General features: G+C 49.9%; 1 protein-coding gene across 2 annotated transcripts; it reads left to right on the top strand.

Annotated features, from left to right (window-relative positions):
• Window positions 1-911: 911 nt before the first annotated feature.
• Window positions 912-27,779, top strand: Vps37b (VPS37B subunit of ESCRT-I). Of its 2 annotated transcripts, none has more exons than XM_055606288.1 (4): window positions 912-1,070; window positions 21,979-22,150; window positions 24,711-24,793; window positions 25,695-27,779. In XM_055606288.1, exons 1-4 carry the CDS (start codon window positions 960-962, stop codon window positions 26,184-26,186), a joined length of 858 nt encoding a protein of 285 aa, XP_055462263.1. In that variant the 5' UTR covers window positions 912-959; the 3' UTR covers window positions 26,187-27,779. The 2 variants fall into 2 exon arrangements, with proteins under 2 accessions (XP_055462263.1, XP_055462262.1); XM_055606287.1 differs by lacking the exon at window positions 912-1,070 and adding an exon at window positions 13,066-13,120.

The following is a 27,779-nucleotide window of genomic DNA, read 5'->3' as shown; positions in this document are numbered from 1 at the left end:
TTGTCTGCTTGGGGACCCCTGTCAACTAGATGTAGGTGGGGGTGGGGTGTCCTGTTTTATTCAGGACTGTGCAGTCTGCCAGGCATGGTGTTGTGTCTGTAATCCCAGCATTTCAGAGGGTGCCATAGGAGGACACTGAGTGTGAGGACCCCCTGGGCTAGAGACTGCGCTCTAGGTCAGCCTGGCCTAGAGGGAAACCCTGCTTCAAAAAAATTAAAAAGATAGAATTGTGGTACTGGAGGGGTGGCTCAGCAGTTAAGCGCACTTGCTGCTCTTGCAGAGAAAGCTAGTTCTGTTCCCACTGGGTCAGGGTCAGGCATCCCTGACCTCCAACTCCATTCTCTGGCCTCAGAGGGCACCGTACTCACAGGACACACGGTCACACACACAGGGCAGGAGTTTTAATTCTACACTCAAGGCTGATACTGTCCTAAATTCGGAGGAAGCTCACGGCCTCTGGACCTGGTTCCCACTCAGTCTCCTTCTTCAGGACTCTGAGATTCAGTCTAGACGTTTCTTCGCATTGTTTGCTTTTTATTTTTTGAGGCAGGGCCTCACTACGAAGAGCTGGCTGGCCTGGAACTCACAAGCACAAGGATTGAAAGCTAGAGCCACCATGCTCAACGTCTCTGCTCCTTGAGTGTCTGTTTTTTTATCTTGAGGGGGGGGAAAAAAAGGCTCTTATGACCTCACGACATACTCACGCTCACCGCAGTGACATCATGACCGCGTGGAGAGCGTCACAATGCGCCCAACATCCCTCTCGCTCCTCCTCAGAAGCCTCTGACCTAGTCACAGAGGCGCGACGTGCTCCGGGCGGTGAGCTCGCGCGCCGATGACGTCACACCCAGCGCTGGCGTCACGTGCCCCCCCTCGGGGGGTGGGGCCTGAGGGCGGCGCTTCCGGTCGGCAGAGCCTGGCGGCCGGAGTGGCGGCGGCGGTGGCTGCCGAGTGGCGGGATGGCGGGGTCCGTGAGCGAGGCGCGCTTCGCGGGACTGTCGCTGATGCAGCTGCACGAGCTGCTGGAGGACGACGCGCAGCTCGGCGACATGGTGCGGGGAATGGAGGAGGTGAGCGCCTTGGGACGTGGGGAAAAGGGTACTGGGAAGGCGCGCCGGCAGCCAGAGTGGGGCCCTGAGGCGGGGATCGAGGGGCACCTAGGGCCCCGGGCAGGCTGGAGACGGGGATCAGAGCCTAGAACTGGGACGTGGACTCTGTGGGGCCGGGGCTGGGCCCGCGAGAGGGAGTGAGGGCGCTGAGATTGGCTTGGTAGGGGTGGAGGGGACTGCCGTTGGGTCTCTCAAGGACTAGGGGACCAAAGCAGGTAGATTAGGCACGGATTTGAGAACGCTTTGAAAGGAACGGTTGGGAAGTTGTAGGGACACTGAAGCCAGTTCATGCGGATCGGATCTGGGCACTAGCTCGAGTAGACGGACGGTTCCTAGCTGGGCTTGTGGAGAGCGGAGGTCTGTAGCTGTGTTCTAGGATGGGATTCTGAGAGGGGTCCTCGACGTTCAGAGGCTCCAGGCCACAGACAGCCCGGGTTAGGGGCTGCCGGCTCCCCAAGTGCCGCTTCCCATGAAAGTGGCCCTAGCAGAGTTAGCTCAGGAGTTCCTTTCTTTGCTTGTTCTGTGAACATTCTGTGGTTAGCTCTTTCCCCAAGCATCCCGGCTTTCGTGTAAAGAAGGGATCGAGGGAATTCTAGCATGGCCCGTCTCTTTGGGTTCCTGAAATTGCTTCTGGCAACGGAGTAAATGGGGGCTGGGAGCTGACTGCTGACGCCCCTTCTCTCTAGTCCAGGGTCAGCCCAGCCTTTGGAAGGCATGTGCCCGCCCGTGTTTCTGGTTATCTTCCTCCACACCACGCCTGTGGTTTGCTTTGAGTAGTGACTGACTTCACCCTTACGGGTCTGCCCCGAGCACTTCCTTTTTCCTTCTCTCCCAGCTGGACCTGACTGATGTTAGGAGTCTGGGGCTGTCTGATCCAGTTCTCCCTGGCCAACCTACCTTCTTTGTCTGGAAAGTCTGGGCTTTCCTATGTCGGCAGTTGCTTAGCTTCTCCTGCCAGAAGCTGGTATAGGGGGCTTTTGGCTTGCTTTCCGAAGAGGGATTGTTCCGCACCCAGCCAGCCGCCTTCCAAGGGGGCTTGTGAGAAGGTTGTACATTCAGAATCCCTGGAAAACCCTCAACAGATCATTGTCTGCCACTACAGAGAGGCCACTGTAGTAAGATGGTATCAGTCTTTCCATTAATACACCCCTTGTATTCATGGGCTCTGCAGCTTGGCACATAGAACGTTGCTCTGAGATGCAATTTACCCGGTTTGTGGTATCCATGTGGCACTTTCCATTTCAGAGAATAAGAGACAAAATCCATCTTTCTTGACTGAATGAGAATTCTGTGTCTGCACAAGAAAGCACAGTCCTTGCTTGGCTTCTCTGCAGTTTGGGGGAGATGTTTTGTTGGCTGTCGGCAGAGCATCTTTCTAGTTTAATAATAAAATGATGGGTATGCTTTTCAGCGTATGACCCTGTCTGCAAGCTGCTACTTTGCTGTATGTGACTATTTTGTGTCAATCAGAGCAGCTACTGAAACTCTGTAGGTAGAACATTTAATAAAATAAGCTGTTTTTTGGAGGGATTGGTGGAGAATGAGTCATATAGACAGTGACTCCAGCCTCACTGTGTCCTCTCCCTAAAAACCTAGAAATTGATTTTGTTGTTATTGTTTTACTTTGATATATATATATACACATATATATATGTATATATATATATATATATGTATATACATATATATATATGGCTGTCCTGGAAGTCAATTTGTAGTCTGGGTTGGCTTTGAACTCACAGAGATGGCCTTGTCCCTGCCTCCTGAATGCTGGGATTAAAGTGCACACCTCTACACCTGGCTAAAACGTGGAGATTGAGGAAGAGGAAGGCAAATTAATGTAGCAGGATTTTTAGTTTTGATTTTTTGAGTAAAGGTGTCCTTCCTACCACAGTACCATATGGAACTACCGAGGACTGAGTGAGTAGACCACATGGGATTATTGAAGTTACTCAGCAGCAGTTGTTTTCGAAGGTATCATGCTTTTAAAACAGGGAAGTTGAAAACCAAAATATCTGGTCTGGAAACCCGTTGCCCTAGTTATGGGTAGTGGTTTCTAAAGGAACGGGTGTGACTCCAACAACCGTTGTTGGATTGTTGTTGTTTTCTTCTGGTTGTGAAAGTTTCCCTCACCTGACACTGTCACACATTTGTTTGTTTTGGGGTGGTTTCAAGAGAGAAGAGAAGATTCTGTGAAGCATCCATTCCTGACCAAATGGAGTATTATGAGAAAGTGTTAGAGAGCTTTTGGGTTTTGGAATCATAGACTGTCTATTGGACTCTGCTGCTTTGGTGCTGTGTGATTGTAGACAGGTCACACACACACACCTCTCTGAACAACTCTTGGGAAGGACAGTGCGATGTTTGATAGAGTTGATAAGGGGCCGATGAGATGGCAGCTTTTAACATGCCTGACACATTTTATGGTTAGTGCACATAACATAGCTTAGGGTTAGAGTTCAGTGTTCAGTCAAGAGCAGTTGCTGGAACTGGAGTGATAGCTCGGTTGGCAAGGTGCCTTCTGTGGAAGCATGAAGACCTGGGTTCAATCCCCAGAGCCCATGTAAAAAGCCAGGAATGGTGACTCAAATTTGTCTCCCCCAGGACAGGGAGACAGGAGGATTCCTGGGGCATTGGCCAGCCGCCTAGCCTACCTAATGGGTGAGCTTGTAGGCCTGTAAGAGACCCTGTTTCATAAAACAGGATGGACTGTATCTGAGGAGGCAGGGCATACCCAAGGTGGAACTCCCAAGGGTTTCCTCTGGCCTCCACACTCTCGTGTGTGTTGCTCTGTGTACCCATGCACATATGTGTGTGTATGTACACACATACATACAGAGTTAACACCTGTGGTTCTCTTTTTGAAAGAATAACTGATGAGCCAGAGACATGGCTCAGTGGTTAAGAGCGCTGACTGCTCCTCTAGAGGTTCTGAGTGCAAATCCCAGCGACCACATGGTGGCTCACAGTCATCTACAATGGGATCTCATGTCCTCTTCTGTCATGCAGGCATACATGCAAATAGAACGCTCGTATACATAAATAAATAAATCTTAAAGGAAAAAAAGAGGAAAGAATAACTGATGTCACCCCAACAGATAAATAGGCTATCATTTAAAAAATTTTAAGATAAATTTTGACTTGCCGTGAGCCAAGGAAGCATTTTACCTTACTATAGTCAGAAGGCTTGTGTGACTCGATGTCTCTAGGAAGCATTGGGGAGTGGAATGGGCCTCTCACAGGACAGAATCTCATAAGCTGGAAAGAAGGCGCGTGCTCTCTCTTACTCTCGCTTTCTAAACTGGCAGAAGGAAGTGTTGTAAATTGCAGAGCGAGGCTTCTCCCAGCCTGAGGGGATATTTTGTGGCCTGTAAAGTGTGGCTTGTTGAAGGCATTCGCTGTTGGGCCTAACTGCAGTGGCATCCAGCTCACTTACACTATTTTAATTGCAGTGTGTGAGTTTTAGCATGGCTCCAGACATTAAAATGACGTCGGGGCTCCATAGCCCCGTAGCTCCATGTATTTTCTCTTTTCCTGTCTCTCCTGTCGTGTTGTTCCCTAAATGCAGACATCATTTGTGGGCCTGGCTACCCTGGAACTCACTGTAAACTAGGCAGGCCTACATAAATCCACCTGCCTCTGCCTCTGCCTCAGTGGGATTAAAGGCCCGCACCAGCATGCCTGGCTGATTTTGTGTATACGTGGGTATTGGTGCACACGTAGGAGTCAGAGGACAACTTTGAAGAGTAGGTTCTTTCCTTACTCTCTGGGATGGAGGGATCAAAAATTCAGACTTGTACAAGGGTCTTTACCCCCTAAATCAGTGGTTCTCGACCTGTGGGTCGAGACCTCTTGGGAGGTTGACCAACCCTTCCACAGGTGAACTAAGATCATCAGAAACACAGATACGTACAGTACAATTCATAGCAGTAGCAGAGTTATACTTACGAAGTAGCAGGGAAAACGATTGTTTGGGTAGGGGTTACCACGACGAGAGGAACTGTATTAAATGGTTGCAGTTAGGAAAGTTAAGGACGCCTGCTTAAACCAGCTTACTGGCCTTCTTTCTTTAAGTTATTTTTACATGGCAGTGGAATGTGCCTTCATCTGTCCACATGAACCCCGTTGACTGGCAAGGCGCTCCCATAAAAGGAATGGTTGCTTGGGGGATTGGGCAAATAGACGGGACCTCTTGGGTCACTTCTCCCTGTGTGTCTTCTAAGGAAATGCTGCCCGGTCTGCAGTCTCACAGAGGATTCAAATTCCGAAGCTTTGTTCCTGTGGGAATGGAAGTGCCAGCACACAGAAATGCTGGGCCTCTGAAAAGACAGTGTTTGTGGAAAGTAAAGAGCTCTGGTCTGGAAGAAGCTGCTTCCTTGAGGCCTGTTGGCTGTGATTTGTGTGTGACAGAGGCCACTGCCCCAGTCATAGTGGCTCATTGAAATGGAACGCTAACCCGGGTCTCCTTTGGAACTCACAGGCTGAGTCATTGCTGGTGGGATTCAGGTTTCTAGAAGCCAAGAATTTGAACTTGCTGAGGCTATGCAGGCAGGGAGCGTAGGGTTCGAACTCTGAAGCCTGGCTCTCCTGGAACTGACTATGTAGACCAGGCTGGCCTCAGACTCATAGAGCATCTCCTGCCTCTGCCTCCCAAGTGCTGGGATTAAAGGTGTGAGCCATCATGTCTGGCTTTTTTCGTTTTTTAGATAGTGGTGTTGCAGTTTTTTGGGAAGATGATAGGTAAGAGTCACGTGACTGAGTGAATGCCTTTACGATACTTGAAGTGTGGGAGCTTCAGTTTTCTCCACCTTTAGGGAGAGAATGGTCGTGCCTGCCCTTTAGTGTTTTTGCAACCCTGAGGGGTGTTCCCCAAAGGTCATCCCCAATTCTTAGTCAGAGCTTTTCTGAAATGGTAGATTGAAGCAGGTGGATTGTCACAAATTTATGACGAGACTGTCTCTGGAAAAAGGAAGAGACCAGGGTCTGAGCCTCACTGTCTCTTCTGTTACTTGAGTGTAATAAGCTCATGTAGAGTTCTCCAGCTCCCTCAGTCACAGACAGGTTCTGTGGCCCTTAGCCTCTTGTGTCATCTGTGCCATTTGATATTCAGTTTATAATCCGTTCACTTCCCTGTGGCCCCGTGGCTTCATTTTGTCACATGTGTTTTCCACACCGGCACCAGCATCATGCCTGACAAAAAGGGTGTCCCCATCAATGCCACTGTGAACGGTGGCTTGGCTTCACTTGGAATGTGGGGCTCCAGCAGGGCCCCCCAGGACAGGAGCAAGTGTGTGCAGCTCTGAGCTCCCCAGAACCATCTGCATGAGATTTTGACTCCAGCCAACCTTTCTTGAGTGCTTTGATTTTAAGGGACTATATGGTTTGAATAGGTAATTAATGTGTCCTCAGAAGCAAGGAGGTGCCATCAAAGAACTACAAGAAGAAGCAGGAGTTCAGTGACTCCATTTTGACATCTTTTTACTGGGCTCTGTCAGACTCGCAGGAAGCGGAACCTGGCCTGACTGACTGAACTTGATCTGCAGTGCCTGTGCCCCTGAGCTAAGGAAGGTCAGCTCTGTTGTTCACAAGGCCCTTATGTAGTGCTGGCAGTGGACGACGCCATGGAGGTTTATGCCAGGCACATAGTACAAGGTTATCCGCAAAGACTGGGTGACAGTTGGCCATGCAGCCACTGGTGCCAGAACGTGTTGAGACTAGAGTTGGAGTTGGCTGTTTCCCTGCTGGCCGTCTTGGGAGAACTGTCCTTACCGGCAGGACAGAGGCAGAGGCAAAGCTCCCTGTTGGATTTCTTCATGAAGAAGAATGGAATTCAATGTGATGTACGTCCTGTTGTCTCTAGGTCACATGACTCTCACCTAGCAACCTCAGTTGGCCTGCAGCTTACAACATAGACCAGGCTGACCTTAAACTTACATTCCTGCCTCTTTCTCCCTAGGGCTGAGATTAAAGGCGAGTGCCACCACCCCTGATATTTCTTACATGCTTAAGCCATCTGGCTGGCCACATTTTTTTTTTTTTTTTTTTTTAAATCAAAGCTTTTGTTATCTCCAAGGGCTAGTGAATAGCCTCTTGAGGCTTTGTTCGTTTCCATAGCCCAGTGCCCAGCGTGGTAGAGGGGCACAGTGGGTGCTAATTAATGTTTGCCTGCAGACAGCCGGTTTTGTTCGTGTGGACATAGCTGAGTTCACAGAGGTTTATTTATTTACCCAACCCTTACGGAGAACCTGTTCTTTCTGGAGATGTGAAACTAGTAAAACCACGTGTTTTTTTTTCTTTCTTCCTTTTTCTTTTTTGTGGAACCCAGTGCCTTCCGCATGCTAGACAAGCACTCCCCACCAAACTGGACCCTCGGCCCCAGGTTTTCATTTTTTAGGGTCATGCTGTTACATACAGAGCTAAATTCAAGTCATTATGTTTTAAAAAGTATTGGAATAGCACGCCTGTAGTTCCAACACTCAGGCAGAAGCACGTGGATTGCTGTGAGTTTGAGGCCAGCCTGCTCTACAAAACGAGTCCAGGACAGCCAAAGCTACCCAGAGAAACCCTGTCTTGAAAATAAATAAATAAATAAATAAATAAATAAATGAATAAGTAAATAAATAAATAAATAAATAAAGTGCTGGAACTTAACTCTGTAGTCAGGGGAGACCCAGGAAGCCTCTGGGGCGTGGGGAAGGTCACGGAATGTTTCCCGGAGGAGGCAGTGACTCAGAGGTTGAGGGAGAGTTAACCAGGTAATAAGGGAGTGGAGCTCTGGGATGTGGAGGTGGACAGCAGGAACAAAGACTCCCGAGGGAAATCTCTGGGGCCAGCAGGCACAGCGATATGCTAACATGGCTAGAGGGACCAGTGCTGGGCCTAGGGGATAGCTCCAGAGAGAGAGGCAGGCAGCACCAGATGGCCGGAACAGCCACCAGGGTAAGGAGCTTGGCCTGATCCTCTGGAGAGCCACTGCAGGATTTAAGCCAGGGAGTGTTTTGGTTGGCTGCCCTTGACATTTATGTAGATGATTCTGGTGTGGGTGTGGGAGTGTGGGGGATGAGTTAGAGGGGGATAAGATTAGGAAACATGAAGATCAGTTAGGAGGCTGAAAGAGAAAATTGAACCTTAGGCAGCCACAACAGTGGGTTTCAGGGCTGCACTGTACTGGAGGTGCCCACTGAGTCCCTTTGCCTAGATGGGCTAACAGTGAAGTGGTCATGGCTGTCTTTCAGTCACACATTATAGAGGGATATAGTGGAAAGCTAATAAATCCGCACTCGAGTGTGTGTGTGTGTGTGTGTGTGTGTGTGTGTGTGCAGCAAGAAATAAATGACAGAAAAAAAAGAAGGCATCATAAGTTACAGAAACTATGAAAATTGGAAAGTCAACCATATATATATATGTTTCTATTTGCTTTTTTGGTGGCGCGGTGGGGAGGATGACAGCATCTTGCTGTGTTGCCCAGGCTACCGTCAGACTGGTGCTCTTCCTCCCTCAGCCTCTGAAGTACCAGGACTACAACAGGTATAGCTGCAATATGTGGTAGGAAGCAGGGAGATTGAGGCAAGATTTGGGGTACAAGGAAACTTTGGAAAGTTTCCCAAATACTAGTTTCCGCACTGTTAACATGGTAGTGTCAACAATAGCATTATAAAACTGATGCCGTGGCATTTGCCTGTTACCCCAGCTGTGGGAAGCTCAGGTATTGAGATTTTTATTTGACAAAAGACAAGGAGCTGTTTTTGTATAAAAGGGGCTGTCGATCAGACTGTGCATTCAGGCCCCAGCACTAGGCACAGTGTGTGTGGAGGCTCTGTGTGGTCCTAGCACTTGGGAGCTGGAGGCAGGAGCACTAGACATTCAAGACCATCTTCAGCTCTAGGGAGATTGTTGCCAGCTTGGGAGAAGAGAAGGAAAAAAGTCATCCAGTGTAGTTGTCTCGAGGATTAAATAAGATAGCCTGTGTAAGCTATTACGGTACCTAGCAGTAATGAGACAGTGAACAGAAAAGACCTTTCCATCATAACACAGCAGTGTGGAGGGAGCCCTTTGAGCTGCCGAGCGAGCATTTCCTTCAGGCATTAATTCCCAGAATCTTAATTCTTGGTGGTGATTACATGACTCCTAGCAAATAGAGTTGGGGAAATGGTGGTTAATGGGCTGGGAAGGGGTTGCTTTGTTTCTTTCTGGCGGGGGGGGGGAGTGGGGGTGAACCTTGGGCATTGGGAGAAAAGGTGGGGAAGTGGGGGAGGACTTGGGGGGTTGGGAGGGTATGAGGTGAAGTTCTGGAGGCTGTGCACCTGTGTACAGCATTCTGATTTTTAGATCATAATAGTTGCCTGGGTCCCTGGGGCCTCCTGTGGATAAATGCCATCTGCTGCTACCGCCCAGGGGGCCTGGATGTCACGCAGCACAGTGGTGGTTCCGAATGAGTTCCGAGGCATGGAGGAAGGCCTCGTGAGTTTATGGACTTCATTTCAGGAGGGAAGAAGTAGCTTGTATTTGTTGTTTCTGATCCAGTGTCTCAAACTCCTAAGAACAATAGATCAGAAAGCACCTGGAGAGCCGTTCTCTCCTTTCACCATGTGGGTCCTGGGATTGGGATTCAGATCGCCAGGCTTGGTGGCCACACCATCCTGTCAGTCTTTGTCCTAATTTGTGTATTCCTGAGTATTTAGGTAACCCCTCTCCAATCATAAATTTGTTAACTGACATTGAGCTGCTTTTTTTTTTGGGAAGGATTAGCATTGGCAGCGACTGCTGAGCAGTTAAGAATACTTATTGAGGGTGTAACCCAAAGGACTTATGGGACCATGGCCCTTCCTTGCTAACAGTTTTCTTAGTCCCTACCTTCCCACCCCCATGCTCCCTGCCTTGCCATCTGGTCCCCCCACCAGAGGCCTGAGGCAGTGAGTAAGCCCAGTTAGGGACTAGAAACACACAAGTGTCAGCCAAAACAAAGCATCTCTTTATAAGCTGATTAACTCTGGTATTTTGTTATAGTGATGGAAAATCAGGAATCTGGATGGCTTAGGCTTCTGGTTCTTTACATGAGATAACTAGATTTTTGTTAAGAAACTTAAGTAGAATAATCTAGAGAGCAATAGTTTCTCTTTTGACTCTTGTTTTTTTTTTTTCCTAACTACCTACAAAAAGAAAAAAAAATATCTGATTAGAATAGGATTTTTTTTCTTTATACTGAAGTGAATGTAAGTCAAAGTCATGAAAGAAAGTTTATTAAACCGAATTCCAAGTCGGAGTTAGAAAGGTCATGTCAAGAAACATATTAAAGATAAGAGCAAAATCATCAAAAGACACATGAACCCAAACCTAGCGTCTACCCGGAGAGGCAGCTTTCTTATTTGTACTTTATAGCGACTAAACTGAACCCCCCTCCCCACACACCTCTTGAAGTTGTGAGTAAGAGGAAAGAAAGCCCAAGAGACCTTGATAAGGAAATCCCAGCTGCTTTGGTGGTCTCAATCAGAAACCACTAAGAAAACCGGGGTCCAGGGGCATGTGATGGCAATTCCTAGTAATCCCAGCTGCTCAAGACCACTTGAGCCTGTGAGTTTAAGACCACTCTGGGCAACATCCCCCCAAAAGAGAAAAAAATAAATTTAAAAGTCAGTGTTTAGAAATTTTCTTTAGGAAGCTGAATTTGGGGGTAGGTGTGGACAGGAGGAGAGAAGAGTCTTCAGTTTTAAATTACTACAGAAGACTCGAGCACTTTCCGCTTAACTGGTTGTTCCCGTAATTCTGCATCAGTCATTGCCATCAACAAAAGTGCCCAAGGGGCCATCAATAGTGATGGTTATTTTTACCCTGATACTATATCAGTAAAAGACACAGATACCTGTTAGGGTTTTGATATGCCCTAAACTCTGGAGCTGGGAAAAAACTACCCTCCTAAGCTTTCTTTTACCTCCCAAACCCACATCCCATGCCAGTTGTTCTAATAATCCCTGACCGGGTTACTTCCCATTCTGTATCCCATAAATCCTTGCTGTGTTTCTCATCTGGGCTGCCTCCTTCTATCAACTATCCTCAGATCAGCCACACTAATGCATTTGGCTCTGCCCCCTCCTCTACCCTGTACCTGTCTCTCCTCTCTTCCCTCTCCCATGATCTTCCTATCCTCCAAGCCGGCATTTAGTTTTTAAGGGGAATTAAGCCTACGTATGGTAACATGTGCCCATCATTCCAACTGCTTGGGAGGCTGATACAGGAAGATCCTCTGAGCCCAGAAGCTGAAGACCAGCAGTGCAGTGACACCTCACTTATAAACAGACAGAGCCAGGATAGAACCAGGGGTAGTGGCTCATGCCTTTAATCCCATGATTTAAGAGGCAGAAACAGGTGGATCCGTGTGAGCTCAAGGCCAGCCTGGTCTACAAAGTGAGTCCAGGACAGCCAGGGTACACAGAGAAACCCTGTTCAAAAAGCAAAGTAGCACATGCCTGTAATCCCAGCACTCGGGGAGATAGAGGCAGGCGAGGCCAGCCTGGTCTACAAAGTGAGTCCAGGACAGCTAAGGCTGCACAGAGAAACCCTATCTCTAAAAAATTAATAATAATAAGTAATTTTATTAATTAATTTAAAATAATTTTAATTAGTAATAAATAATAGTTTATTAAGTAATCGTCCATCCTCATGGTGAGCCTGCAGTCTCTGCTGGAGCAGCCACATGCTAATCAAGGTGGAAGGATGATGGCCACGAAAAAAATGAAGTGGAGGGGCTGGAGAGATTCAGGGGCCTCTATGGTTAAGAACAGGCGTTTCTCTTGCAGAGGGCCTGGGTTCAGTTGGCTACATCCACAGGACCCTCCCAACCATCTCTAACTCCAGCTCCAGCTCCAATCCCTGTTTATGGTCTCTGTGGGCCCTAGGCGCACACATAGTACACATACCTGCATGCAGATAAAATACCCATACACAAAATAAATCTTTTTTTAAGAATGAAGAAAGTGGAACATTTCTTTTATGCAAAGACTTTGGGGGCTAGGGGGAGATAGCTTAGGGCAAAGGCTTGAAATGCTGAGTTCCATCCCCAGAAAACCATGTGTAAAAAGCCAAACTCCCACAAGTGAGCCATGTTGTGGGCTGTGTGCACTTGTAATCCCAGTGCTGGGGGTGCAGAGACAGGTTTCTGGGGCCCACTGGCCAGCCAGTGAGAGACCTTATCTGACAGTAAGCCAGTGAAGTGATGGTTCCTGAAGAGTTAACTCCATCCTCTGTCTTCCACACACTTGTGTGTCCACACTTGCACTTGTATGCCTTTGTCTTAAGTGAGAAGAAATGAGCACATTCTTACCTGTAAAACCTTCACCAGTGCACAAGAGAGGTGGCTTTATGAGTGTGAGGCCAGCCTGGACTACATAGTGAGAGCTGTGTGGAAAAAAAAATCCACCAAGATGTTTAGTGTGAGACTGCTTTAGCCAAACTTCAGAGTCAGCTAATGGCTAACTGATTCTGACCATGTGCAGAATTCCCAGGCTTAGCAGCAGAGGTTGGGATCCAATGGTCTGGGAATATGGTGAGCATGTGAGCGCGCGCGCGCACACACACACACACACACACACACACACACACACACACACACACACCCCTTTTAGGAGACAAGGGAAAAGAACATTTAGCATTGTGGTCAGTGTGGGTGGTCTGTCCTGCCGTCCCATCCTCCTCCCTTCCGCCTCATGGAGGGAGAGTGAGGGTGAAGCCAGCGGTTGTAGTCATGTCACATCTCAAAGCAGGCACCAGCTGTCGGAGCCATTCAGACCTGTCACGCGTTCTCACGCCTCAGTCGCAGGTTTCGAGCGCTTGCTTATTTTTATCTGAATAGTAGGAACTAAGTCTTCTAGGAAATGCCAAGCCCCAGTGTGTCACCCTGCCAGAACTGGGACACTGGCAGACTGTGTGTCTTAGAGTTGACTTTATTTCTTCCCTAGGACTGGTCCGATTCTTTTCAAGCCTCGATGTGTATGTTGCTGTGAGCTCTCGTTCTTCAAGTGAGTGGCACCCTGATCCTTAGCTGAATGGCCAGGTCCGTGTGGGAAGGGACTGAGTTTAGAGGCTACCACTTTGTTCCTTTCTGAGAAAGCAGCTACTGTCCCAGCAAGAAGGTATCTTTACATTAAAAAAAAAAAAAAGTGATTGGAAACCCCTGCTCCCTCTGTGTGTTTTTGAGACAGGGTTTCTCTGTGTAGCTCTGACTGTATCTGAACTCACTGTTAGAACAGGCTGTCCTGGACTCACAGAAATCCACCTGCCTCTGCCTCCTGAGTGCTGGGACAAAAGGGGTGCGCTGTCATGCCAGGAAACCCCGGGTCTCAGCTGAGTGGGTGGAGCTTTTGATAAGCAGCTGTTGAGTTCCTTCCTGAGTAGGCTGTAGTCTTGGAGATGGTTTCACACAGCCCCCAGGACAGTTGTATTTTAGGACAGTTTCATAACGTTCTGCAGCTCTTCCACTGTATTTCTGGACCATCCAATCTTCCCTTTGTCACCGTGTGAGCGCCTGACTCTGCAGCCGCAGCTGTTAGGCTCTTCTCAGTGAAAGCAGAGGGAGCTCAGAGTGGAGGATGCAGCCTCAACAGACCGCTGCAGCAGACATGGGGGACTGTAGGCTCGGCTCACAGGCCTCTGAAAATCTGGAGTCAGCTGGGAACTGACTTGTCATTGGTTAACACTCTCTGAATGGGAGATGGATTTGAGCTTTCTAATAACCACAGGGCCAAAAAGATGGCTCACAGGGTAGAGGTGACTGGCTCCAAACCTTAGGACCACCTGAGTCTGATGATGGAAGGAGAGAACCAACTCCCATAAATCATCCATTGTCTTTTACTTGCGCACACACACACACATACACACACACACTGTATGTAATAGAAAATAATAACCTACCAAGGCTGGAGCCATGACTCAGCAGTTAGGAGCACATACAGTTCCTGCAGAAGACCTGGGTCCCAGCTCCAAAACCAGCACTCATTCGCACAAACCACACACAAAATTGGAAAGAAACCCACAGCACAAAGCCTGCAACTTTGGTGATTTGCATGCAGATGAAGAAAGTTGTTAGCCCACTGAGCACACGCGCTGGGCACCACAGGCCACCATTTCCTTACTGCGTGGTCTGCAAGCCTACAGTCTCAACAGTTCTCTGTGCATGGTAGGGTGGAACAGGAGCTCGGGCTTGTTTTTTCAGCGTTGTATTACAGAAAGCAAAGGTCATTGGATGATGACCTCACTAATTGTACAGTTTGAGGGTGTCGTCTAGATGTTTTTGTTTGGCTGGTGTTTGTTTTTTTTCTGGCCTTTTGAGACAGAAAGAGTCTCACACTGTATAGGCCTGGCTGTCCTCAGACTTTCTGGCCCCTGGCTCAGCCTCACAGTGCTGGGATTCCAGGTATGAGCCACCATGCCTGGGTCAGAACTTGTCTTTAAAAAGGCGAAAGGGGACAAAAACAAATACCTGTTGTTCCTATGTAAATTGTGTTTCATGAGATCAGATAATGCAGAAAGTTCTACAGATGCAGCCAGCACCTGCAGGCGATGGATGATGCTGAAGAAATACTGTCAATTTTAGCTAGTGACTGTGGCATGTGGTTAGTTAGGTTACAGAGTTCACACACCAAGTTTTTAAGGGTGAGTGATAGGATGCTGCTTTAAAATACTTTAAAAGTGAAGGCTGTGGAGTAACTCAGTGTAGATGGCCTCCAGCAATGGGCAAGGCTCTGGGTCCAGGCCAGCCCTTTACATGAAGAAAAAGGTGTTTTAAATGTTGACCAAGAACCTGGGATAGAGTTAGATGTGGCTGCGTCATACTCGGTAGTTGCATTGTGTGTAAAAATAACAAAAAGTTAAAAGACGCAAGTGGGGATGAATTCTAGGAGGCTGCTTGAAGAAGATGGTAGTTACATCTCCATTTGTTCCTTGGCAAAGCCGCACAGAAACACACTCTGGAAAAACCTCCAACAGCGTTACAGCAGGGTACAGAACCCAAGCAGATACCAGCACATACTGAAGTGTGAAGAGGGTGACCACAGTGAAGTTTTCAGTCCGCACTAGTAACTCCTAAATTTTTAGGATCACACTAGCTTTATTTCCCTCTCCCAAGGCGGCCTCTCGGGGCGCTGTGCTGTCTGTGTGCAGGCTTACATCGCCGGTAGCAAGACTCATGACCCTGCCTGGGCTAGGGCAGTGCCCAGCTGGCAAAGCCTTATGCCCAGGGATGATCTTGACCATGAGACTCTGGAGGTCTGGGCTGCTTCCAGGTCATTGTCAGGTTCTTAACCTGGCTTCCTGGATGTTTCTTGAATGAATTTGGGAATGAATGACCATCTTCTGTGTTAGACATGTTGTGACTGACCAGGATTAGCAACTGCATGTGGTTTTTAAAAATACGCTTTTAATTAAAATAGAATCACACATTTTCTGTTTCCATTTCCTCCCTCCAGCCCCTCCCAGTCCCCTGCTCCAGTCCTTCCCATGCTCCCCGCCCTCAGATTGACAGCTCTTTTTCTTTGGTTATTGTTGCATCCATGTATCTATATGCATCTATGTCTCTGTTTTGTGTGCAGGTTTCCAGGCTGACCACTTTGTGTTGGGCAAGCAGTAAGTGTATCCACCCTGTGGGAGGCTGGTTCTCTCCTTACAGCCGTTGCTTGCCTAGTTCTTTGTCTAGGGCTGGGACCCCGTGAAGCCTTGGTTTTGAAAATAATTGGTAAATTAGAGTGGCTTCAGGGCTGTCTGATAACTCAGCTTTCTCATGCCCATTGAGCTTTGTAAGTAGGGAGGGTTGACATCAGCTGGAGATGGCTCACCACGCCACCTCCTGTCTCTTGTGCTGCCAGTCTCGGCTTGGCGGCCATCGTCACGGTCCTAATCTTTTCCCTTTATTTAGTGCTGTGCTCATTGCTGTGGCAAACCAGGGCAACAGGCAGCCACCAACTGCTGTGTGGTAACAGCGTTAGTCTATGGTGCCGCCCGAACATCAGTAGACAGTTAAAGACGCCACCCTTGGGAGGAGCTGGCAGTAACAGCCGGCAGTGGCTGAGGAATGAACCGTGTCTGGGGCCTTGCTGCAGCGGGTGCAGTTCCGTGCTTTGGTTTTGTTTTGTTGCTTTGAGACAGGCTCTAGTTTTGTAGCTTTGGCTGGCCTTGAACTTGCGGCTATCTTCCTGTATCTGGAGTGCTAGAGTCACACAAGGTGCACCACACCTGGCTTACAGGTCTGCCGTTAAGGGGCCCAGTGGCCTCACCAGAAAAGTGAGTGTGAGCTCAGATGGCCTTGCCCTGCGGGAAAGCTGCTGAGGTTTCTGGCCAAACACAGGCACACTGGATAGAGGGATTCCTGGTGGAAGGGGGTGCTGATGCCTCTCTGACAGGTTTGGGAGAGACAGGGCTTGGTTGGCATGCTCTTCTCCTTAAGGAAGAGCACCATACCTTCCCTTCTCCCATGTTTGGTCCACATTGTTGAGTCCCAGGACAGGAGGTCATAGATAGGCATAGTTCAGGCAGTTGGCTCAGGGGACAGAGCAGGAGCGGGGGCGGATTTCAGGGGTAGTAGATGACGCCAGCAGTGTGCTAGCGCCCTGTGGCTGCTGTTGCAGTCTGGGTACTGGAGTCCCGCATGAGGTGCCTGGTCCCTGAAGGGTCTAGAATTCAGGAAAGAGCCTGTTCCCCTCTTTCCCTTCTAGTTGTGGCCAGCTCCCTGGGTTGTGGCCCCACTCCTTCAATCTGGCAATTATGTCAGTAGCAGAGGTGGCAGAGAGCATTGAACAGGGAGGGTCTAGTTTGGGGTGGGGCTGTGCAGTTTAGATAAAGGCAGCTCAGAGCCATTGCCAAGCTTGGTGGAGGTGTGGGCAGGGCCTCGGGTCCACATGAGCAGATCTGGTGGCAAGTATGCTGGGTGTGGGACTCCTTGTTGTCCAGTAACATGTTTGCTTGCTAAATATAGCAAGATTGTTCACCTGTGCTTCTGCTAAGCCTGCAGAGATGGTGGCAGGTGGAGGGGTTGTAGCCCTCCATGACTCAGCCCGATCCCAGCGCTTGCTGGACTTGTATCATGTGACGGACTTCTAGTACTGTTAAGAATTTCCAGCTGGGCCATGGTGGCACACGCCTTTAATCCCAGCACTTGGGAGGCAGAGGCAGGTGGATCTCTTGAGTTTGAGGCCAGCTTGGTCTACAGAGTGAGTTTTAGGACAATCAGGGGCTACACAGTGAAACCCTATCTAGAAAAACCAGAGAGAGAGAGAGAGAGAGAGAGCGGAGACAGAGAAGTTCCACTGGAAACGCAAACCTTTGCCTGGCCCTAGCCGGCGGGCTTCAGGGAGTCTCTGTCTCTTAAGTGTTGTGTGGGCAGAAGGGCGGAGGGGGCTTACGTCTGTCTTCTTGCTTGCTGGGTGTATTTCAGAGTGTCGTGTGTGCGTGTGAGTGTGTGCATGCACATGAGAGTGCACACGTGCACACACTGGCGGAGGCCAGGGGCAGCACAGGAGTCTTCATTTCTCTCTCCAGATAAGCGCTCTCACTGAACGCAAAGCTGGCCTGCTGGCGGGTACGCTCCAGGTCTGCCAGCCTCTCACCCCCGGCACACTCATGTGGCCACGCCTGCCTTCTACATGGGCACGGGATCTGAACTCAGATCTTCCCCAGCCCCTGCTCCCCCCCTTTCATTTTTAGAGGGAGGTACTTTATTCTCTCGGGGCATTTGCCTTCTGTTTGTACTGAATCAAAAAGGTATGGTTTTTAGTGAAAGGAAATGACTTTTTTCTCTGTAAAATTATATGACTGTTAAAAAGGAATCAAGTGATTAAAAAAAATCAAGTGGTAGTACAAAGCATAAAGTCTGAAAGTGAAGTGATTCCAGCAGGCTAGGGTAGCCATGCTAACTGACTCTGGGCAGACGTCCTGGACAGCCTTCGTCAGGCTCAGGGCAGAGGCAGCCATGCAGATGGGACCCTGATCAGTGTGTCACGCACCACTCATTTTTCCGTAGGAGGAAAAGGAAGCTGAAGTGAAACTGAGTTACAAAAATGGTTCTTCACCGCAGAGAAATTATTTCCTGAAAAGATTTCTTTATGGTTAAGGAAAAGGACAGACCGTGGGAAAAGATCAAGGGGCCTGTCCACTGCCGGTGGACATGTGTGCCCTCGCCCATCATGGGGATGAGGATGTGAACAACTTGGGTTCTTTTTAAGCCTGACTTTTGCTAAAGTGGACTTCCCTCTTCATGCTCAGACCCATTATCAGGCTAGCGTGACCCTGCCAACCCTCCCCAGTCCCTCTGTCCTGTCCATAGTCTCTGCCAGGATTACAAAGCTAAGAAAAGAAGTCTGCAGCATTCCTGGCCCCTGTCCATGTTGCTGCCATTGCCTCCTGGAGGTTGGGGATGTTCTCTGGGTGGCCACTTAGGATTTGCTGTCATTTAGTCACATAAAAAACACCTGCTCACCCAAAGGGTATATATAAAAATACAACCAGTTTAGCAGCTGGGAGTCTGTCTTCTTTTATCGGTGGGTGGCTTTGGCTTTTCGAAGCCTGACAGATGATCGTCTCGTTCTTAGCCCAGGCCTCCTTGTGTTTTCTTCCAGGACTTTGTGCTATGTAGGGCAAGTGGTCCTAACCACCCCCGCCCCCGTGGGAACAGAGTATTTTTGTATTTGCATTTTATAGAGTGGTGCATCTCAGTTAAGCTGCATGCAGGGATCCCCTGAGAGTTTAGAAAAGTGTCTTTGTCTGGGCCCCTTCAGAGAATTGTCTGGTCGGTGGTTGGTCTGGATTGGGGGGTGGGTGCCCAGAGTTTCATGTGTGCTAGGCAGGTGCTCTGCTACTGAGCCCTGTCCCCACCCACAGGCTCGGGGCTTTTCTACCCCCTCCTTCCCCTTCAGGGGCATTCTGATGGGTCGCAGTGTTGTAAAGCCACATTTAGCAATGCTGCAGCAAGTGCTTGAATGTCACTTTTCCCACCTCGGGACCAGGGTTTACTGTGTTTCTTCTGCTAGAACTCCTGGGGACATTCTGCTTTGGAAACTACCCACAGAGTGACCCCACATGCCCCCAGATAGGCTTAGACTCAAGTGACATTCTTAGAGAGGCCAGCGAATGCATGAGCTTTGCAGCAGAATGCTGTGTTCCTTGACAGCAGCTCACTTTTCTTTACTCCGTATTTTGTTTCCCTTTGCTTTGCTCTTTGATAGTAGAGATGAAACCCAGAGCCTTGCACAAGATTGCCAAGCACTCTGGATCCTCAGCCCTGTTCTTTTATTGAGAATTGGCCTCATATGGTTTTGATTTGCTAAGGGGAAGGGTGCACGCAGGTGGAGCAGATTTCACTGTGCGCTGGGGCCTGTCGTGCCAAACAGCTTGGATTATGATGGGACACAACAGGTGAGCAAGAAGAAAGGCCTCTCACCGTTGTGAGATTGAGTGCAGTGACAGTGGGTGGCTGTGAGTTTCGATAGGACAGTCAGAAGGCCTCTGGTCAAGAATAGGGAGAACAGACCCCACTCCAGAGCCCTGAGTTCTCAGCTGGTGAGAAAGGGGCAAGTGTCACCTTACAGAGGATGGAAGACACGGTTCTATTGACGGTGTTTTCTCTCCCCCCCTCCCCCCCCCGAGACAGGGTTTCTCAGTATATCCCTGGCTGTGAGTTCAAAGCCAGCCTGGTCTATAAAGATAATCCAGGACAGCCAAGGCTACACAGAGAAACTTTGTCTTGGGGAAAACAAAACAAAACAAAACAAACAAACAAAACAGAAAAAGAGTAATGGTACAGAGCAACAGGTCTGGGCATAGGAGCCATGTCCTGGTCCTGACCTTGGCCTTGAACATGGCCCCTGCCACTCATGAGATGACACCAGAAGGAGGAAAAGGCCTGTAGCAGGTAGTTTGCATATGACTAAGCTTGATTTGGATATAATCATAGGTTCAGTGTTAGACGTCAGACACAGCTCCTGTTGTGTGCCTTCATCTCATACCCCATACTCTGGCAAGGCTGTGACGCATTACACTCTCACAGCCAGGATATTGATCCTGATCCCGACAGCATAAAGGCTCAGCCACCAATCACAGGTTGTTTACAGCCCTCCTGCCCTGTCACAAACCCCACAGCTCTCCATCTCGATATTTGAGACTACTGTATGCATGGAATTGTGGGATGTACGGCCCTTCAGGATTGGCTCTTTTCACTCCTTGTGATCCCTTGGGGGTTTATTCACGTTGTTTCAGTGTGAATAATGCTCTCCCTTTTAATTGCTGAAGAGTATTTCATGGTATGGACCTGTTCTTATGGTGAAAAACGTGTAGGTTGCTTCAAGTTTTAGATTATTTTGAACAGATCTACTGGGAAATTCAAGTGCAGGTGTGCATGTGTGTGTGTCTATACAGGAGTTTTTGTTTCTCTGGAAGAATGCCCAGGAGTACAGCTTCTGGGTCAAATGATATTTCCATGTTTAGTTTCCTAAGATGCCGGAGTGGATATACGTGGTTTGTTTTTGTATAACAATGGAAGGAAAGACTCCTGTGCGGCCGCGGCCATCAGTGCACGAGCCTCACAAGGCTCTGGGAGCCCCTGGAGTAGATGGGGACAGGAGCCGCCCTGCCTCCCGGGGACTCCTTAAAGCTCAGCCCCCATTGCCAGGCTCTCCCTGCTTACTTAAGAGTGTTCATGCCAACAACCTCAGAGGTGCACCTGGCTCGTGGTTTACAGTGCTGAGCTGGAGTTGAAGGGACTTCATGACTGGGATCCTCCCCAGTTGGTTTCGGGGGAGTGTGGTCTTGAGGGCCTGTGTATCTGCTAAAATCAAAATGCCTCCTGCGTGATCAGGCAGCCAGTATTGAAGGGCTTTTTCTTTGTTCTGGGGGTTCCCCTGGCCCCCGGTGTGTGGGTGTGCCGGGAGCTGTGCAAGCGCCAGCAGGGGTACGGTAGGAGGTGGGGAGCAGAGGACTATATACAGAATATGGAGAGGAAGGAAGTCTTAGCAAAAATAGCCTGGGTGGGGTGGCAGAAAATATTAAAGAGAAGATGAATGGCTGGGTGGGGTTGAAGAGGTGCTGGAAGAGATGCAGTCGTGTCACCGTGGGTAAGGGGTTAAACTTAAAGTGCAGAAAGTAAGGGAGCGGTGGCCAGGCCATGTAGAGGAAGCAAGTCAGGAGTGAGGAAATAGGGAACCAGAAGGCAGAGATGTGTTTGATTCTTGTTTTTCTCTTCGAACACACTGTGGCCGAGCTTTGTCTTTTACCCTTTCTCAGCATTCTGGCCCAGCCAGTTTTCAATACCTGTGAGAAAGCCTAGAGTCAGTGAAGGGAACAGTTGTGGGGCAGCCCCTCTGTCTTTGCTAAAGGGGACAGCCCAGGAGAGCTGCTGGTGGGCGTGGGAAAGATGGAGAAGTGGTCACTGTAAACACAGCTCAGTCTCCGGGCCGCTGGGCTCTTTTGATCTGAGGCTGACTAGGAAGCACACGCTGACATCCTGCCAGCTGAGCACTCTGATGAAAGTGGCTCTGATTTCCTCTACCATGGCCGAAGCTTGCTCTGGACAGTCCTGCCCTGTGCCTTCACAGCTGTTTGCGTTCACCATAGCGGCGGCTATAAAGAATTCAAGTCACGGTGCAGCCATTGAAGCCAAAGCCCTGTGTGTTACTATGGGGGTTGGGGAGGCGGGCCTCACCATTTGTGAATGGGGAGAGCCCCCCCCGCAAGAAGGCAGAGGGGCAGGAGTCTCTGCTTGGCTGTGTCTGACCAGCCTGTATAGGGCCATCCAGGAGAGCAGGGGGGGGCTGTGGCCACCTGGGCCCCCAGCGCAGGACTTGCTAGTGAAGTTACACACCGACCTTGGTCTCACCAGCCTGTGTATTTCTTGCAGACGCAGACTGTTCAGCTTAACAAAGAGATGACACTGGCTAGCAACCGGAGCCTGGCAGAGGGAAACCTTTTATACCAGCCCCAACTGGATGCTCAGAAAGCTCGCCTGACCCAAAAATACCAGGAACTCCAAGTTCTCTTTGAGGCCTATCAGATAAAGAAGACCAAACTAGGTAACCTTTTTCAGGTGGTCTTTTGAGAGTAAAGAGTTGAAGGGAGGCCAAGCAGTGGTGGTTCATGCCTTTAATCCCAGCACTCTGGAGGCAGAGGCAGGCAGATGTCTGAGATCTAGGCAGCCTGATCTCGGACAGCCAGGGGTACACAGATAAATCCTGTCTCAAAAAACCAAAAATAACTTTTTTCAGAAAGTTCAAGCAATGCCCTACCAAGAAAATGACATGAAAAAGTTTCAGATCTCTGCAATAACTGCTGTAACAAGCAATCGTTTAGGGAAGAGACCACTTTCTAAATTCAAGACTCCACCTGCTCCAGGCAGCACAGAAGAAAGCCGTCTTCTGAACCAGGGTGGTCAGCTAACGCTCCAGCCTGTGTCTGGCTCTCCAAGTGAATCGGGAAAGAGCCTTTTTGCTGGAGTATCGTGCTGAAATGTCACAGCAAGCAAAGATGGAGGGACTGAGGGCGTGAATGTGTCTGTGCTTGTGTGGTAAGTGGTATGGGTGCTATCTGCGTGTCTGTGTGGCTCATGCAATCCTGCTGGCTAGGGCTTAGGCTTGGGTTTACTTTGTAGTGAACGACCTTCCTGCCTCATGGGACATTCAGATTAAGAACCCTTGGGGACTGGAGAGATGGCTCAGTGGTTAAGGGCACTGGCTGCTCTTCCAGAGGACTAGGATTCAAGTCCCATCACCCACATGGTAGCTCACAACTGTCTGTAACTCTGTTTACAGGGGATCTGACACTCTCACACAGACATAAAGTGTAAACAAAATACCAATGTACATAGAATAAAAATAAACTATTAAGAAAGAGTAGGATGGGGGAAAACTATTAAGAAAGAAAAAAAAGAGGGGGGGAGAAGAAACCTTGTGGGAGCCAGGTAGTGGTGCTTGCAGCTTTAAACCCAGCACTCGGGAGCAGAGGCAGGCAGATCTCTCGTGAGTTTGAGGCCAGCCTGGTCTACATAGAGTTCCAGGACAGCCAGAGATACATAGAAAGACCCTGTCTCAAAAAGCAAACAATAAACCCAAGACATTTTCTGGATTGAGATCTGGGTCTGGTTAAGAGTGCTTGCTGCTCTTCTAGAGGCCCCAAGTTTGGTTCCCAGCACCCACACAGGCAGCTGTATGTTTTCTGCTCGCATCAGCACATACATGCAGAAACACACAGACACACATGCACAGACACACACAGGCCTGGTGTGATAATGCACACTTTAAATCCCAGCACTCTGGAGGCAGAGGTAGATCTCTGAGTTTTAGGCCAGCCTGATCTACATTGTGAGTTCCAGGCCAGCCATAGTTACAGAGAGAGACCCTGCCTCAGGAAAAAAGAAAACTAAAAACCAAAATCATCTCCTTTTGTGAGGTTTACAGCTACTGTTTGCTCTGGCCCTGACAGTCTCTGTAACTTCAGAACCCACCCACCCAAGAATGTAAGAAAAAACATTAAAGACTAGAACACCAGATGCTGGTGTGGGGTGCCACCTTGGACGCAGTTCTTAGCTGGGCCTCCTAATGCACAGGGCGCATTCTTTGACTCAGGGAGACCTGGGCATGAACCCAGTGGAAGGAACACTGTACCTCTGACAAGGTAAGTACAAACATTGAAGTTTGTTTGTTTGCTCGTTTTGGTGCAGTCGTTGAGTTGAAGAATAAGTGTCCATCTGCAGAGTACAGGCTAGGGGTGGAGAGGCAGCTTTGAAAAGAAAAGACTCTCAGATACACCTAGGCCACCGGCAGGGAGACGATGCCGAGTGAGAGAGGCCAGCAGGCAGAGCCAGGGCAGTGTCGTCATGCTGTGGAGGCCAGCCTTGAAGGGAGAGTGGGCAAGGTGGAGCCTCTGGGAACGTCTTACCTCGCTTGACCTGACATGGCATGATTGGAGTTTTAGTCACGTGGTGTTTTGTTTGTTTAAGATTGATTTTTATGTTGGTGTCTGTGAATGTGTGTCACCTGGTCTGGGCGCTAGGAACTGAACCCAGGTCCACTGAACCTTTCTCCAGCCCCTCATGTTTTAATCTAAGACTTAGAAGCATGTGCTAGATTAAGTTATCTCTCAAAAAAAGACATGATAAGGGCAAGTGGTTGAGAGAAAAAGTAGGACATGCTCCTTCGAATGGTGACAGAGGCCTGTAACTGCAGCTGTAGGAGGTGGATTGTGAGGTTCAGGCCACCCACCCACTTTAATGAGATGGTATACACTATAAAAGCAGGTGGACTGAGGATATGGCTCAGTGGCGGACCACCTGCCCTACATAGGAGCAGCCTCTGTTCAGCCCTGAGTGCTGGGCAGAGCCTGTATGATCCCAGTTGTGGTCACACGTGGGAAGCAGGCGGTTCCCTGCTGCTCTAACATGGGATGCTGGCCCGCTCTCTCTCTAGACCTTGTCCATTTAGGTTCCTCTAGCGTATTTAATGCTGTGCTTTGAGCTTCCTGGAAAGTCCGCTCCTGTTGTCTTTCTAGTTAAAAATAACATTCTCCAACCAGGGAAACTGAAAGGCATCTTGGTGGGATGCGCCGCTTGACGCCATCATATTTTTTTGCTTTTCCCAGATAAGCAGTCTAACAACGCTTCCTTGGAGACTCTGTTAGCACTTCTTCAAGCAGAAGGGGCCAAGATTGAGGAAGACACTGAGGTAAGGCTGGGCAGCCTTAGTGGACTAGCTCGGGCCATACATCTGGACTCTTAGATCACGCTGTCTATTCAGTAGACCCGCTCCCTCCAGGACATGGGAGCACCACAGCTCCACAGCCAACAGGTGGCACTTGTCTGGGTGCGCGTGGGCATCATGGCCTCTGGCTAGGAAACGTGCTAGGCAGGGATCCAGTGGGCAGGGGCCAGTTCAGCACTGGCCTGGTTGAGGAAGTACATGCCGCTCTGAACTAATCTCACCTCTTGGGCACCACGGCCGAGGCGTCTTCTGTGGTCAGAGAGGCAGCTTGTCGCTGCTGAGCCTTCCAGTTGTGGCTGGCTGAATACATGGCTGGAGCCTTGTTGGAAGGAAATGAGTCAGGGTCAAGTGTGTGCCTTAGCAGCAAGTCAGGGCTTGCTGGCCACACATTGCCAGGTCAGGCTGTGCTAGGCTGACTAACCGTTAGGCCCTGATGGCCACAAGTAGGGCTCTTTGCTGTTTACCCTGTCCAGGGTGAGTCATTGGTCAGGGTGCAGCCAGGTGGAAACCGGAGGGCAGGGCCTGGGCAATGGCTGTCTCTCTGGAATGGGAGAGCTGGAAACTCGGGACTGTACCCGTGTAAGGCGAGGCCTTGCCAGGTGCCATCTGTCTATTTGGGATCTGGAGGGCAGAACCAACAGCAGACCACACACCTCATCTTCCTGTGGTTCTGCTTGGTGACGGCTCCTGCCAGCATCACCCAGGCCCACCTCCAGGGTCCAAAGCTCTGAGCCCGTGGCAGAAGATGGGCGCCAAGGAGTATTCCCAGGAGAAGGGTTACAGGGGCTGAGCCCCCCCTTTTGCCTGGACTGTGAAGGCAGCCTTCTTCCTAACAGCTGTCTGACCGGGGTTCTTCTTCTTGTAGAACATGGCAGAGAAGTTTCTAGATGGAGAGCTTCCTCTAGATGCCTTTATCGATGTCTACCAGAGCAAGCGGAAGCTGGCACACATGCGGCGGGTCAAGGTGGAGAAGCTCCAGGAGCTGGTGCTGAAGGGACAGAGACTCCTGCAGGCCGGGGTCCAGCTGACACCCAGGGCGCCCGAGCCATCGCCTGCCGTCCCCCTGCCCTATCCACCTGTGGAGGCCACTGGGCTCCCTTCTGTGGTGCCTCGGCGCATACCCCCACCTCCACCCCCGGTGCCTACGGGACACACAGCCACCCCGTTCACTGCTGCCATGGGCTCAGGACAGGCTTCTCCATACCCGGGATTACAGTGCCCACCTCTGCCTCCCAGGGTGGGCCTCCCCTCTCAGCAAGGATTCTCCGCACAGTTGGTGTCACCATACCCACCAGCCCTGCCCCAGAGGCCCCCTCCACGGCTGGCCCCACACCAGCCAGGCTTCATCCTTCAGTGAGCTCCGGCCTGTCCTTCCTGCAGGACGGCCCGCCGTGCCGAGCGCTACAGACAGAGGCTGTGAGGCCCAGCATCTGGGCCAAGGGCTTGGATGCCCTGGGCCAGTGTGTCCATCTGATTTTCAAACTGTAGGTCCATGGTAAGTAATAGAGAGCAGGTTTTGGGCACTAAGGGAGCTCTGTGCCAGGCCACAGTCTGGCGTGCCCAGTCATCGCCTTGCTCTGTGTTCTGGGTGTGGTTTCTGAGTATCCACTGTTGATGGACTTGTGCATTTGGAAAGACAAACCTCCCCCTCCAATTTAGACTCCCGTTGCAGCTTTATTTAATAAGCATGGTTAAGTATCTGTTTTGTTTTCAAGTCTTGGCCCACCAGCTGTGGCGCTGATAAAGGCTGATCCGCACTGACCAGCCTGGAATGTGTCTCCATGGCCATGCTGGGGGGCTGTGCTGTTCATTGAGTCTGCAGGGCGGGTCATCAGTTACCTCCTGCCCCCGCCAAGCTGGATGGATGTTCTCATGGTTCCCAGCCACGGCAGAGCCAGGAGAGCTGTCGCCCTGGGTGTGAGTGAGGCCAGTGTGAGCTGGATAGTACAGTCCACAGCCCTCCCCTGCCCTCCCCTCTTCTCTCCTCTCCCCCAAGCCGCATGACGGTTTCTGTGAAAAACAAAAAAACAAACAAAAAAAAACCTCAGTGTTTTTACTACACTTGTAATGTTCCTGTTTTATATTTCAAAAGAAACCTTTTTGACACTCTTAAGACCATTCAGGGAAACTTTTTTTAAAAATTCAGATACTGTTTTGAGCTGGTTAAAAATGCAGATTTATTGAGTGCCGCTTTTTGTCAGGCGAGCAGTACATAGGCACATCATCAGTGCCCGTGCTGTGCCTTAGCTTCACTTGGTGCCAGGACTCAGATGCCTGCAGCGTGCCAGCTGCCCCGATGGGCCCACAGTTAGGCAGGGCCCTGGTGGGCCTCATTGCTTTGTGATAGGTCAGAGGAGGTCCATCCACCTTCAAGCAGGATGTTCTCCGGCAGTGCTACAGGTGTTGGCCGGGGACATGGAAAGAGTCCGGCGAAAGCCCACCCCACAGGATTGGCGGTGGTGGCTCCTTCCTCTCTGGGATCTCATCTGCAGGTGCCACATGTGCAGTGTTCCCAGGGCCCAGCCGGGGGAGGGGCAGCACCCACACCTATTGCCGGAAGAGGGCTGTGTGCCTGTTGGTAGAACTTAGAGCCCTACCCTCGCCGTGCCAACTGGCTGCAACCCAAAGTGGGAATCAAGCAGAGCTGGTTAGAGAGCTGCTGGCTACCAGCCTTTGTCCCCAAGTCCTATACTCCTGTTCGTGGATTTGGACTCTACCTTACTGGAACTCTTCTGTACAGAGACAAAGCTGTATGTGCCATGATACCTCTGCCACCAGCTGCCATCAGGAACACCCACTGCCCAGTCATGGGCTGCAGCCACACCGGAGCTCCAGGAGGATGTGGTGTAGGGGCCACTAGGCCAACCTTGTGATCACTGCCCAGGGCCAGATGTGGCACCAGGGTTGTAAAGCTGTAGAACTCTTAATAAATTGAGAATTATTAATTTCA

The sequence above is a fragment of the Psammomys obesus genome, unplaced genomic scaffold (assembly GCF_907164565.1).
Source record: "Psammomys obesus unplaced genomic scaffold, mPsaObe1.curated_primary_1811, whole genome shotgun sequence".
Lineage (NCBI taxonomy): Eukaryota > Metazoa > Chordata > Mammalia > Rodentia > Muridae > Psammomys > Psammomys obesus.
Note: the sequence above shows the minus strand (reverse complement) of the source record. Positions and strands in the feature narration are given on the sequence as shown.

Coding starts and splice junctions, on each gene's coding strand:
- Vps37b (XM_055606288.1), top strand. CDS start 960: ATGGCGGGGTCCGTGAGCGAGGCGCGCTTCGCGGGACTGTCGCTGATG. Junction 1,071..21,978: donor TGGTGCGGGGAATGGAGGAG/GTGAGCGCCTTG, acceptor TATTTCTTGCAG/ACGCAGACTGTTCAGCTTAA. Junction 22,151..24,710: donor GATAAAGAAGACCAAACTAG/GTAACCTTTTTC, acceptor TGCTTTTCCCAG/ATAAGCAGTCTAACAACGCT.